This window comes from Gracilinanus agilis, chromosome 6, assembly GCF_016433145.1.
Source record: "Gracilinanus agilis isolate LMUSP501 chromosome 6, AgileGrace, whole genome shotgun sequence".
In the NCBI taxonomy this organism is placed as follows: domain Eukaryota; kingdom Metazoa; phylum Chordata; class Mammalia; order Didelphimorphia; family Didelphidae; genus Gracilinanus; species Gracilinanus agilis.
The window spans coordinates 28,141,042-28,156,216 of record NC_058135.1 but is presented as its reverse complement, the minus strand read 5'-3'; the positions used below and the strand labels follow the sequence as shown (position 1 = coordinate 28,156,216).

General features: G+C 33.8%; 1 protein-coding gene across 1 annotated transcript in view; it reads left to right on the top strand.

The window, feature by feature from the left end:
- The window catches only part of FAM13A (family with sequence similarity 13 member A), a 104,312-nt gene that overhangs the window by 32,716 nt on the left and 56,421 nt on the right, over positions 1-15,175 (top strand). The window contains exons 6-8 of the mRNA XM_044681590.1: positions 605-791; positions 12,735-12,814; positions 13,772-13,814. Coding sequence (XP_044537525.1) covers positions 605-791; positions 12,735-12,814; positions 13,772-13,814 — 310 coding nt within the window. The remainder of the gene's footprint in view (positions 1-604; positions 792-12,734; positions 12,815-13,771; positions 13,815-15,175) is intronic.

The window sequence follows — 15,175 nt, the reverse complement described above, 5'->3', positions numbered from 1 at the left end:
CAGAGATGATAAGCAATTTGATGTGGGTTACATATATATATATATATATATATACCATCTGATGCAAATGAGAAGTTTTAGAAATGCATGGGAAGAAGAAAAAATATTTTCTAGGTTTTTTCTAATTTTTTTTAATGATTCCTTATATGAGTGATAAATCTAGCATATTTTTATAACAAGTCATTTTATTTCCTTTCCCATGTATCAGATCCTCTTTATGACCAAAAAATAAATCCTTCCAAACCTATATACCAGAAGCCTCTGTAAAGATTTTTTTAATTTTAAATTGTTCTCCCTCTTAAAAAATACATAATTATTTTTATTACCATGGAAAAAGTTGTACATTGTAGAAAAGTAACCCTTACAAATTAGTGTCCAAGAATAATTTGCCTTTCAAAATAAGTAATGTATTTAGCATACAGATTTGCACAGGCTGTTGTTTTTCAGGACTTGAAATGCTTTTGCCTTTCATCTTAGGATGAGACGTGGGAATCCCTGGTACTCATCTATTTTTCTTCAGTGAGCTGTGATTGTGATCATGGATCTCTTCTTCTTCCAGTAAATTAGGCAAGAGCAAATTGTGTTTGTTTTTTTTAAATTGAAGGGTATTTATCAACAAAGAAAATATTCCTTCTGAGTTCAGCAGCCTCGAGGATTGTATTTTGACTACACAGGAAGCAGAAAATTTTCAGGAAAACAACTGTGTATATATTGAAGAAAACAGTAAACCTAAACGACAGAAATCCAGTACCAGACTTTCTGAGATTAATGACAACCAAGATAGTCATGTGGTAAGTAAACTCTTCCTATAAAATATTTTAATGTGGCAAGTTGAGGAAGATACTTTCTTTCTACTCATTACCTATCAGGAAAACTCATTTTGAACACAATTTCATAGAATCATAGAATTTCAGAGATGGAAGGGACCATTGAAATCATGTTATCTAACAATTGTTTACTAGTGGGAAACCAGAGATAGAGAAAAGTTGAGTTTTTGTCAAGATAGAATTGGTATGAACTTTTGCAACCAAAATCAGCACTGAGCTTTCATCCTTTGGAATATTTTTGAAAGAAGTTAGATTTTAGATTAGAAGTCAAGGAAAGTTGACGTCTTTCTCATTTCCATCCCATTCTTCAAATTCTACCTCAAAGTTTAAATGTTTACAAATAAATGAAGAAAGATAGCACAACGTAATGCAAAGAAAAACAGCTGGCCTCAAGATCACATCCCACCTCTGATACACAGGGATTGTGTCACCTGGCAAGTCACTTAACATCTCAGTGCATCCAGGTAACTAACTCTCTGGCACCAGCCTGAAATTGGAGAGGGAGCTTTCCTTCCCAGAATTCCTGACACTAATAAATCTCAGGCTTAGAACCCCCCCCCACTACCCCATGGATCTTAAAACAAAATATATTCGTTCTGAAATTCTTTCCAACTGTCACCAAAATTACTTTTTATATATGTTGTGTATATGAAAGTATATTTGTATATGCAAAACTATGTATGTGTGTATATATAACATATATACAAAGTGAATGTGTGTATATATCATGTACATAGATAAGCAAAATGTATATATATAATATATACTATGTATATATACACATATATGAATATGTTATATGTGTATATATCATAATATACAAGTTATAGAAATTGTATATATATTTTATGTGTCATATATTATATATAGGTGGTATATAGTATACAGGATATATATGATATATGATATATTATGTATATCATGGCATATATTATAGGAAGTATATATATTGTGTATATATAGCACATATAGGTGGTATATATGGTATGTATTATATATAGTATATATTAGATATAGTATATATTATATATGGTGTATGTATAATATGTATTATATGGTGTGTATATATTGTTTGTATTATATGTGATATATATTAGTATATAATTATTTTGACTATCTTGAAAGGCTGGCTCAGGAAAATTTAGGTTTATTCATAGATTTGGTTGTTTTGTAGAATTTCCTGCATTCAGTCAATGGTTATTTAAATTGTTAATAATATATGTATGTATGTGTGTGTATGTATTTATACACAAAGTAAAATTTAAAGAAATTCACATAATATAAATTTAATTTCTAAAAATCTTTTTTAAGTACTAGCTATAAAGTCAGGTACTTTTTAAAAAATAAGCTTTTAGGAAATTATTGGGAATTAATCAAAGAAAAAAATTAAGCAATCAAATTACTTTTCATCTCCAAATATATACCTGTAGAACACAAGGAGCATACAAGGAAATCCCTAGACCATTGTGGGGAAGAAATCATTTAATTTTTCCCCTTTCCTCCCCTCTTTAGACAACAACCTCATGTCCCAGCTCTGGAAAATGACTTAAGTATCCTCCAGAGTTATGATTTTGATTGTATATGCCACAGCCCTATTCATGAAATACAAAGTTAAGTTTCTAACCCTCTGCTTAGCCTCAAGTTCACAGGATAAGATGCTACCAGAGTTTAGCTTAGAACAAAAAGAGATTAATTTAGTCATCTATCTAACTTGGACTTTGTAAGATGCTACCAAAGAATTCAATTTAAAATAAATAGAGAGGAATTTGTTTTTTTTTTAAGAAAAAGTTGGTTTACGAGTATATATGTATATGCATATGTAAAATTATCCTTGTACATATTGTACCTCCTAGTTAAAAATCAGCTTCTCAAAGGCAGAAATCAATTTTTGTTTTGGTATCCTCAGTATCTAGAATATTGCCTGGTACATAATGAATCATTTGTTAAATGAATCATTTATCAAATTAATAAGAAATGACTCAATATCTTTGATTTTGCAAGTTTGGTTTAAAAATGCATTCAGAAATTGTTCAACAGTTAAAAAGTTTAGACATAGATATGTCACTGATATGGTTGGTGTTTAGATCTTTGGGCAAATTGCTTTAAACAAAGAAATATTTATTTAGTGCCTACTGTTTGCCTAGTTTTAACTTATGTGCTTTAGTTTCTTCACCTATAATATTTCTTAATATTCACCCATACTAATATCTTCCTAATTCATTCTTGCCAAAAATGATTAATTTAGAAACTTAGAAGACAAATCACATCATTTTAGTGGCTGGAGAATTCCAATATATTAATTTTATAACAATTATGTGATAATTCAATTAATTATATTAATATCAATTAGTATTAATTGTAATTTTCTTTGATGTCAGAAATTACATTAAGGAAACTCCTTGAACCAAGTTTAGAAGAGAACCAGATCCTGAACTTGTTTTCTTAGAAAGTTGCCTGGAGACACTAAAAGCTTAAGTGACTGCCCAAGTTCACATAGTCATAATCGGGGTAGACAGGGGTTGACTTTGAACCCAGATCTTATGGATTCCAATTTGAGCTTTCTATTCATTCCACTATGCTGCTTTTTAGATTTTCTTTGGGGAAAGAATCATATACATATATACTGAGATCTTCAAAGGATACTTAATAACATTACTTCTCATGTATTGTATATAAGATACATTTTGGAGATTTTTTTGGCTGTACTATTTACTATCTGTGGTCTTCAGCAAATCACTTTAACTCTCTCTAAGCCTCAGTTTCCTCATCTGTAAAATACAGGAATTGGACTAAATGATATTTAAAATCTTTCAGATTTAATTTTGTGACTCTCAGATCTGATTAATTCTTTTTTCCCAGGGTGTTTTTCCTGTGCCAATTAATCTGCTTTAGTACCATCACTCTATTGAATATGGTCAGAGAATACCCCTAATTTTAATATTAATCTAATGAAAACACATTAACAGTTCAAAGTTTATTACAGAAAATATTAAGGGAAAATGTTAATTCTCTTCTATAAGCATAAGATCACCAGAAACAATTTTTATTAAATTTTTACTAATGTAAATCTAAGATTGTTCTACTTGGAGAAAGAAATGGCCTCAGACATCTCTAGAACACAGGTCATTTGGAAATCACATTTTATAGGATTCTTGAATAAGGAAACTTTAGGATAAAGTATAATTACAGCTCAGGGTAAGGCAAAAGTTCATATTTTGCTTATTCAAGCAGAAAAATTGTTACTTAGGCATACGTACCCTTGGGGAATCATTTTCCTAAAATCCCCCAAACCTCTTTCACCATTCCCTTCATGGGCTCTCCTTTCCAGCTGGTCAAAGGAAAGAGCAGGCAGAAACTTCTTCCCTCTCATCAATATCCTAATCCTTTCAAGGTACGAGGGAAAGTGATCACCTCAACTAGAAAAGAGTTCTTTTCCACACTAAATCTTAGTTAGCATCCTTCTGGATCTACTTTCCTAAAAGGGTTTCTCAGAGCTAGTGGAAAGAGCATGGATGAGAAAACTTGGATTCAAAATCTGGTTCTGAGACCACTTCATCTGGGTCATCCTGAGCAAGTCATTGTATCACTGCAATTTTCTCATTCATAAAATGAAGTTAATTGTTTACTTCTGCTCTCATCTTTATTTTCTTAATTTTTTTAGAATATACTTCCCACATACATACTTTTCTAGTGTTTTTATGTGCAGATGATTTATATAGTCTTTTACTTTCTCTTATTGACAGGTACACTTTTATAAATTTTTTTCTAAGAACTACTCTCATAAGGGCTACTGTTATCATTATCTTTTCATTTTTTCATTTTTTACCAATTTTTATTTTTAATTTTTTTTCATTTTCTTTTAAACATGTCTTTTAGTTTCATCCTTAATCCTACCATTTGTAGTAGATTTTGGGTTTTTATTTCTATATGGTCATTTCTTTTCATATTTGGTGATACAACAGCCGTTACGTGAATTACTTCATAAACTCCTCCAAATTGCTTTATTATTCATTATTTGGAGAAGAAAACCCAGTAACTTTTAGAAAAGAACACAGACCCCAGAGCTAAGTTAACAACAATATTCATGTGAGTTTAAAGTTCTTCCTTTGGTATACAATTGGCAATTAAATATTTCTTTTAAACAGTTTCAACACTAAGAAATCAATCATTTACTAAATTACCACTAAAAGCATCGGGTTCTCTTGAGCAAACAGCTTTGATGTATGTGGGGGGGGGGGGGCGGGAAGCAAAGAAACTGAATGCTTTTTTCCCATTTTAAAAATTCATCTTAACAGCACACCCAACATTTTTATTCATTCCATGCTATTCTAGCACTTAGTCATCAAGCATTTAATAGAAGTCTGTTGTGTGCCAGACACAGCAAGGCCATAATAACAAAAATCTCTGTCTTCCTGATGTTTACATTCCATCAAGGAAAATAACACGCACAGCATAAGTATATACTAAGTACATACAGAGTAAAGAAAGAGGAATTTCAGGGCAGGTTAGGAACTGTTGCTGTTGCTAGAAAGAAAAGGCTCTTGAGGGAGGGAGCAACTGAGCAGGACTTTGAAAGAAGCTCACGATTTTAAGAGGGAGATGAGTGGGAATATGTTTTAGGTGTGTTGGATAGCCTGGGCAAAGATAAAAGACCAACCATAGAATGTTTTGAGTTCCAGCAAGATCCATGTGGCTAACTCATGGGAGAAATGTGCATTGTAATCTTGTTATTTTATCTTGAAGAATATCTGGCACATTCCTATCTGATCCCTTTGCTGGATCTTATCCAGACCACTTGTGCTAATTGTGGGTATCCCACAGGGATCTCTCTGGACCTTCTTATCTTCTCCTTCTATAAGGACATAGAAATCACTTGATGATTTCATCGGCTCCCATCTATTCAATTATTCTCTCTTAAATCTCAGATTTTACTTTGAGTAAATTTTCAGATTTGGTCTTAATTTCTCTGCTGACTTTTAGTAGTGCATTTCTACCTGCCTATGGGACATCTGTCTTGTAGCATCTTAACCTCAGCATGTCCCAGTCTGACCTCATTATCTTTTCATAAGGATCTTCTCCTTTTCCAACTTGCCCATCACTATTAAGGACACCATCGTTCTTCCAGTCAGCTGTCAAAATAGTCTTCCTAAAGCATTGGTTCGACCATATTACTCACCCCCTGTATTCGATATATTTCAAGGACTCCCTATCATTTCCAAGATCAAATGTAAAATCCTTTGTTTGGCATTATAAGCCCTTCCTAGCCTTCCTGTGACACACATTTTTCCAGTCTTCTTATTCTTTACATAACAGCATGAGAGGGCAGAACCAAGATGGCGGCTTAGTAGGCACAAAAACTGAAGCCTCTCTGAGAACCCTTTCATATAACACCATGATAATGGCTTCTTTGCTGTTCCTCAAACAAGATATTCCTTCCCCCGACTGCCTCCATGCCCAGAATGATCTCTATCTATCTATCTCCTGACTTTCCTGGTATCTTTTGTGTCTCAGCCAAAATCGCTTCTACCTGATCCCTCCTAATTTTGGTACCATCCCTCTGAGAATTATTTCCATGTTTATTCTGTATATAAGTTGTTTGTACAAAGTTGTTGACATGATTTCTCCTCCTTTAGACTATGTGCTCTTTGAGATCTGGGACTATTTTCTACTTTTCTTTTTATCCCTTATCAGTGACACTGCTTGGCACATAGTAGGCACTTAATAAATGTTTCTTGCAGACCATTTAGTTTTCCTTTGTCAGTTAATATTCATTTATTAAAAAAAAATTTAAGCCCTTCTCTTCTGTCTTAGTACCAATTATAAGACAAATGAGCAGCAAGGGTTGGCCAATCAGGGTTAAGTGACTTGCCTTGGGGTCACATGGCTAGGAAATGTCGGAGGTCAGATTTGAACCCAGGTCCCCCCAACTCCAAGCCTGGCACTCTATCCATGGGGCTACCAAAGCTGCCCATATATTCACTTCTTATCATCCACTTAGAATGTCACAAAAATGAAAGGAGGGAATATAAAGCAAAGGGGTGCTTATTTTATAGAACTAAGGAAGAGACTGAGAGAAAATTAGCTTTGATCATTAAAGCTCTATTGAGTTTTACTTCAGACTTTTTGAAAAAGTAATTCTGGTTCTTTTTGGAATATTTTCAAAAAAATACATTTTCAAAAAATTTGGTGTGAAACAGAAGTAACATTGTACCCATGGGTAGAGTGCTGGCTTTGAAGTTAGGGAGACCATGTTCAATTCTTGCTTCTGATACATGAAACTGGGAAAGCCATCCGCTTCTCTGACATTCCATAGGACTTCTCTTCGTTTGGTGGAGAAGGTTTCCATACCAGAAGTTCCCTAGGCTAACAGTAGCACCGATCCTCCATGTATTAGTGTATGGAATGAAACACATAAGTTTGACTCTGCCCTTAGTTTGTATTAATGAAAATTTATTGGCTCTGAAGATCATTTTCCTCTAGTTATATAAGGGTAGAATAGTGAACCAGTTCTGACTAGCAGAGCTCCCTGCAGTGCTGAGGTTAACTCGACTTTGTCATGCCCTCCTAAAAAAGAATCCTTGGCAGTTTACAGCTTTAGACAATATTTTTGCCTCAAGTGTTTTCAAATTCTTTTATGGTCAAATTATCCCATATTTAGCTTTCAGCAACAAGACTCAGAGAACAAAAGGAAAGTAATAATTTAGTTATTAATAATAAAGTTAGAAATAATTTCCACAATCTAGTAATTAATGTCATAAAAGCCTTAGCTTCATTTGACTTGAGATAATTTTTCTAAAAGATTCACTAGTTGTATTCATTACTCAGATGACCTGAACAGCTGACAAAGACCCTAGAAATAAACTTTGGCCAACCCAAATCTCAAAAGTTACTAAAAAAAGATTTTTACTAGCAAAGATCTTTAGAGCAAGAGTACTTAACCTAATCTCTGAACTTGCCTTTTTCATTTCTTAATAATTATTTCAATATAATTGGTTTCCTTTGCAATCTTTTTTTTAGATATTTAGAGCCACAATTCTGAGATGGGGTCCATGGCCCAAAAGGATTAAGAACTCCCTCTCTAGAATGACTGGAGAGGTTTCTAGCAGACAAGATCACAGTTCAAACTGAAAATTTCATTGTAACTAATGTGTTTCAAGACATGATTTCTTTCTCCATTACCACAAATTCCCATTATTTCTAGAAGAGAAGCAAGTAGAATAAAACCCAGTGTTGCCATGCATTTCTACAAGGAAAAGTTACTGTATTACAAAATTGAATAAATAACAGTATTAGTTAGCAGCTCTCTGGATGAGCTAAGATATGGAATTGCTCTTATTTTGCTATAGATTGGAATTATTTCTAAGGGACTGAGATATATAATATGTTAAGGGAAATATAAATATGTTGATAACATGCAAATACTATGCATTTTTATTATTCAAATCTCATATTTCGTATAATCCATGACTCAGTTCAGAATTTTAAAAATGTTTATTTAGCATATTATACATAGGGCAGCTATTCTAGGAATTTACAGAGAGGGAAGCAGAGTGGTTAGAGTCCCCAAGATCTAGAAACAGACTGTTACCTTGCACAAGTCCATTCAGCCTTTCAGTGGCCCAGACAACTCTCTAAGATGAAAAGCTCCAGGTAAATTAGTTGCTCACTAGCACTGGTTGGAGTTCCCACTTGCATGTAGGAGTTCCCTGGAATCGCAGGTCCAAGATGAGAAAAATTAGGGCTCAAAATATTTAAAATAAACAACCTATAAATGATCAAATCAGATAACGTAAGTAAAGAACTCTGTAAATTTGAACGTGCTATATTAATGTGAGTTGTTATTAAGAGAAATCATGAGATATCAATCAATAACAAGTATTTATTAAGCACCTCCTATGTTCCAGCTACTTTCCTGGATCTTGGAAATAAAGGGACAAAAAAAAAATGAAACAATCCTTATTGTTAAAGGTCTTCGATTATATTGGAAAAGTCAGTATGTGCCTAGAAAAGAATATACGGAATGAATAGAGTCAATACCAGGTATTTAAGGAGATTGAGCTCTAGCAATTAGAGGAGAATCAGAAAAGGCTTCATCTGAAATGTTATGCTTAAACTGTCTTGAAGTTGGATGCGATGAGATGAAGATGAAGGCTTTCCTTCCAGACATAGGGTTCAGCCAATGCAGAGACACGGGAATTAATCTGGACAGTTTGACTGAACCAAAGAGTCAGAGAGAAGTAATGTACAAGGAGGCTAAAAAGATGGGTGGAGGCCAGACTGGGATATATATTTTATCCTAGAAGCAAGAGGGAGTGGATGGAACCTACTGAGTTAGCAGCTGTCCTGGTCAGAGCTGTTATTAAGGGCAATCCCTTTGGCAGGTGTGTTGTTGAGGATGGATTGTTGTGGGGAGGACTTGAGAGAAAGGGTGAGCCAGTAGGAGACCACCACTATGGTCCCAGCAGTGGGGATAAAGTCCCAAAGTAGGATGACAAGGGGACTGATACAAGAGATGTTGTGGAGATAGGAATGTCAAGATTTGACAACTTATTGTCTATGTGAGGGAAGGGAAAGTAAGGAACCAAGGATAATAATGAGGTTACAAAACTAGGAGGGAAGAAAATGGTAGTTGCCTTGCAGATAAAAGGAAGTTCAGAAGAGTGAATTTTGGGGAAAGGTAATATGTTCCATTTGGGACTGTGCTTTCCTAGGAAAGAATAATCAAGTTATATAATAGAAATACTTTTGAAAACAAATTGGTTTCTGAAATGTGGGAAAATTTGGCTAGTTTGCCATGTTACAAATGCAATAGTAACTCCAAATTTTTTCTCTTTTAACAAGATTAGTTGAATAAGTAATTGTGAAAATGCTTAAGAGAAATGCAAAGCAGTAAAAGGTCAGGTGGAAAGACCCCCTTCTATAAAAATTAAAAATGAAAATGAAATTTAAAAATTAAAAGAAAAAATTTAAGACCCCCTTCCAGAAGAGGAGGCTTTAGGAAAACTTTGAAGAAGAGATGGTATGTATGTTAAGCTCTAAAGAGTGGGCAAGGCAACAAAGACAGTCACTTATTATCATTAGTAAGTAAAGAAGGGGTTCTTAAGGTGTGTAAAAGTGTGATACTGTGCCCATTTTTCAAATCTGGTCTCTTGTGTAGGATAATTCAGCAATTAGCTTTTTAGAGTTTGATTTCTTTTTGTGGTTTGACACTCCTGCCTTAAATAATAAAATTATTCTCAAGATGGCATTGCCTTGCAGAACCCTGTCAGTATGTTGAATATTCATTGCCAGTTGACCTAAAATGGCTTGCCAGGACATGGTGTTCTTTCACAGAAGTCCTCGGGTTTGCATTTAGTAGACAGTCTCCTATACTTGACCTTGGAACTGAAGTCAATTAGACAACAGGCAGAGTCAGTGACAAGCAGGCGAAACACTTTCCCCCCTCAGAAAACAACAATGACAAAAACTAGCAGTACTGGCTAACTTTCGGGGGCTCCAACTGTATTGTTAACTTATTTCAATATACACAAATTTTTCTAACTATGGAAAGTCAACTCTAAGTAATGACAAGGGGACTAATACAAGAGATACTGTGGAGGTAGAAATGACAAGATTTGGCATTTTTTTTATCCTGATAGCTTGATCAGTAGCTCTTTCAAAGTTGAACTCAGAAAAACTTTTTCTTCAGTTTTCTGTTTCCCTTAGCTAGGAGGATCTCTTCCTCTTCTGATCCACGCAGTGCTTTGTATTCCTCTTATGTACTTCAACACATATTTATTAAATATCTACCATGTGCAAATCGCTAGAGACATAAAGGCAAAAATGAATGTCACTGGCCTCAAGAAATAAAAAGCTTACCTCCCTACTCTCTATGTAAGCCCAAGAAGTTTATCTTCTCTAGAAAGGAAACATGAGCATAAATAAGTAAATACAAAAATATATGCAAAAAAACTCCCAACATGTTGGGAGAATGATGGAACATGACCCAAAAAATAATTTCACCTATCCTTGAAGGAAATTAGGTGTTCCAAGGGGCAGAGATGAAGAGGGAAATCATTCAAAGTTGAGGAACAGCTTTTATATATATAAAGAAAAAAGAAAAAATGCAAAAGACTTAAAATCTCTTCTCAATATACTAATTAATTATGATGCCAGAGAACTGATGATATTGGATGCTACTTACCTTGAGGGACTTTAGGTGCAGAGTGAGACACAGTTTTGGACTTGAGCAATATTGGAATTTACTTTGCTTGACTATGTATATTTGTTACAAGAATTTTATTGTTTTGGGGGCAGCTGGATAGCTCAGTGGATTGAGAGCCAGGCCTTCAAATCTGACCTCAGACACTTCCCAGCTGTGTGACCCTGGGCAAGTCACTTGACGTCCATTGCCTTTAAAAAAAAAAAGAATTCTATTGTTTTTATTTTTATATTTTGTTTTTATTGGGGCAGGAGGACAGTAAGAATTGAAAACAAACATTTGTAGACTTAAAAAAAGCAACTTTAAAAAAATAAGTCTCTAGTTTCTGGATGACCATCCCTTCCCATGAGAGTCCATTCCATTTATAGTTTCCTACATCAAACCAAATTTATTTCTATGCAACTTTTGTCAGTTGTTTCATGTTCTACTCTTGGAACTCTCATGGGAGAAGTTGCACAAGAGACCATGTCCTATTTATTTAGATGGCATCTAATCCTTTTTTCCATATGACAATGTTTTCAGAAACTTGAAGAAGGCTATCAGCTTCTCCTCCTGTTGTCTCTTCTTCATCCCAAATATCCCCATTTCCTTAAACTGGTTTTCCTATCACATGGTTTCTACTCATCAATGCCCTTCTTAAATTGTGACACATCACTAAACATAGTACTCTGAAAGTGGAGTATTATTCATGTCATGGAACAATGGGGACTATCACCTCCCACATTCTGGACACTGTTGCTCAGAATAGCCTAAAAACACATTCCTCTTTTTTTTTTAGAGAAACACTATTTCACATGACTTGTTGAACTTCCATTCTCCTTAATTTTTCAGATCTTTTTCAGTTTAACTTTCACCTCACCCAGGATTTGCAAAATTTATTTTTTTGTGAATCAAATGTGAGACTTTACATTTATCTCCATTATATTTCATCTTCCAGCACATTTTCCCAACCTTTTAAGTTGATTTTGGATTCTGATTCTTATATCTGCTGTATCAGCTATCCCTCCTAGCTTTCTTTATCTACTAATTTGGTAATTGTAATTATTACCCAAGTCATTGATAATGCCAAATAACAGAGGACTAAAGATAGATCTTTGGGGGCACTCCAACAGAGACTTCTCTCTAAGCTGACATGAATCCACTAATAACTCATCTTCTGTTAAAAGTTAGTCAGCCAGTTATAAATTGACCTGACCTTATTAATGTCTTCATCCACTCCATCTTGTCCAGAAGCCTGAGAGGTTTTGTCAAATGCATTAACTGTGTTTACAGAATTATCTGGATCGTTGTCAACTTGGTGGAAAAAGTTTGTCTGGAATGGCCTGTTCTTGATGAAGCTATACTGTCTCCGGGTGATCTCTACCTACTTACCTTTCTAAATATTAACAAGTCATCATTTAATAATATTTCCTAGAAGTTCTGCATTTCACTATCATGAATTTGCATCAAATTCAGATAATACCAAACAAGGGTGTCAGAGATGTAATTATTTTTCAGGATGCTTTCTAAATTCTTAACAAAAGGGTCTTTTGAGAACAACAAATTAATACATTAAGTTGTAAAGTATTTCTTATGTATTCTAATAGTTTAAATATGGGAAAAATCAAAATAATATTGTTTCCATGTAATATGTATCATCTGTATCTTTATTTACATGAAGTGCCCTATTTGATTCTATTCATTGATAATGATATATTGCATTATAGAATATGGAAAACATTAACTCCTCAAGAACTCAAGAGAGATTTGGATGTGATGATATTCTGGAACTGATGTCTGATAAAAGGTAAATTGGAAAGTTCAAGAGACCATGGATAATTTTTTGTAGGCTTTAATGACTTAGTTTCTCTATTTTTTCCCTTGACATAAGAGAATCCAAATTAGGACTGAGGAAAAGAAATAGTTTTAACAAAATCTGAAGAATAATGTGGATAATGACTACATTCATGTAAATGTAAATAAAAAAAGATCACTAAAAAAGTAATCAAATGGAGGCAATTAGGTGGCTTAATGAATTGAAAGCCAGATCTAGAGATAGGAGGTTTTGCGTTCAAATGTGGCCACAGATACTTCTTAGCTTTGTAACTCTTTTCTTTGGAACCAATACACAGTTTTGATTCCAAGACAAAATGTAAGGGTTAAAAAAAAAAGAGTCAAACCCTGAGGAATAATAATAATAATAATAATAATAATAATAATAATAATAATAATAATAATAACAACAGAATTGGGCCTGTAAAACAAAACAAATAAAACATCCCTCCCTCCTCTATGCACGAAGCTGAAACACTTCTCGGGTAGAATATTACATACATTGTCAGATGTCTTCACTGTATCCATTGTTCTGCTTAAATATTTTTCCTTATTATGAAGAAAGGTTCAGTGCTAGAGGAATATGATATCTAGAAATGACATATAAAAACCAAAGGCTTTTTAAAAAATTTATTGTTTTAAATAAAGAAAAAATTTGGATTCCACTTGATTCTAAATTTGATGGCAAAAAAAAAACCAAACCAAATCCACTTTTGGTTTGTGTTTAAGTGGGGGAACTGCCCTTTACAAGCAACCAATCACGCCTGTTTTGGCTTTTTAAAACCCGAATATTGTTCAGTTTTGCTGCCCCATAGAAATGTAAATGTTTTAAAAGTCTGAAATGGAAAAAATCTTAAGGAAGGAATGAGAAGTGTTATAATAAAACATATTGTCTTGGCTTCATGCAATTGTGTTTGTTTGTCTTTTTTAGCAAAGAAAATAGCAGTGATGGAAAGTACCCACCGCACTCTCAGGTTCGTATCCTATTGCTTTCTATATTGAGTACAACTGTGAGATATAGGACTAGGACCATGACTGACTATCAGATCAACACTAAGATAGATGTTCTTTAAGAAGGTTCCTTAAGAAATACTTGGAATCTGACCTCAAATATTTCTTAGCTGCATGACCCTGGGCAAGTCACTTAACCTTCTTCTGCTTTGGAACCTATACAGTATTGATTCTAAGATAGAAGGTAAGAAATTAAAAGAAAAAGAAAAAAAAAAGAAATGAAATGAAATGAAATCTAAATGCTTACTGAACAAATGAGTGAAATACAACTGGAGTGAGAGGACCTTGACTTAAATCCCATCTCTGTTACCTGCCAATGTGAATTTGAGCAATTCACTTAATCTCCCTGAACCTCAGGCTCCTCATCTATAAAATAAGGGAGTTATTCTAGAGGTCTCTGAGGCTCCATAGAGCTTTAGAAGTATGAATGATTTGATTTTTTAAATTTTTAATTCTTTTGAATTGCATTTGAATTTGAAATTGAATTTTATTGAATTGAATCGAAAAGATTTTTAAGATTTTTAAATTCATAAATTTAATGAATTGAGTTAATGAAATGAATTTTTTTACAGAAGAAATTACATTGGACAATAAGGAGGCCTTTTTTTAACCCTTCCCTTCCCTCTTGAAATCAATGATGTTTAGTATTGATTCTAAAGCAGAAGAGTCGTAAGAGATAGGCAATGGGGGTTAAGTGACTAGGAAATGTCTGAGGCCAGAATTAAACCCAGGACTGGAATCCCATCTCTAGGTTTGGCTTTCAGTTCCCGAATAGGGAGATTTCTCATTAGCTTTTTATTCCACATATTAAACTCGGTTATACTTCTAGTATGTTATCCAGTTTCTCTTTTCCATCATGTTTCTTGAGAAAATAGAATGAAAATAATTTGTGGTGGTTTCTCATGTCCACAAAAACAGCGTTCAGCAGAACACTTGTGCTAATCTTATCAGTTATTCAGGACAAGTGACAGGCACGAAGGTTCTTAAATATTTTCTTGAATTTGAATTGTTGATCTCCGAGTTAATAATCACTTGCTTGATACAATGATAACAATACTCATCTATGTAGCACTTTAAGTCTTTCAAAGTGCTTTAGTCCTCACAGTTGTTCAAGTATTTTTCCCATTTTACAAATGAGAAAACAGACTCCAAGAGGTAAAGTTTGAGATCAGGCAAATAGTAAGACAGCTGGTGATAGATAGAAAAGAGGCAGATTGGTTACACTTAGGAGAGTGACATAATTTTACTAACTTGGCTGTATAAACTTGATTTATTTTATCAAAAAGTAACTAGTTTTTCTCTAAATAAGTGACTTTAAAACATA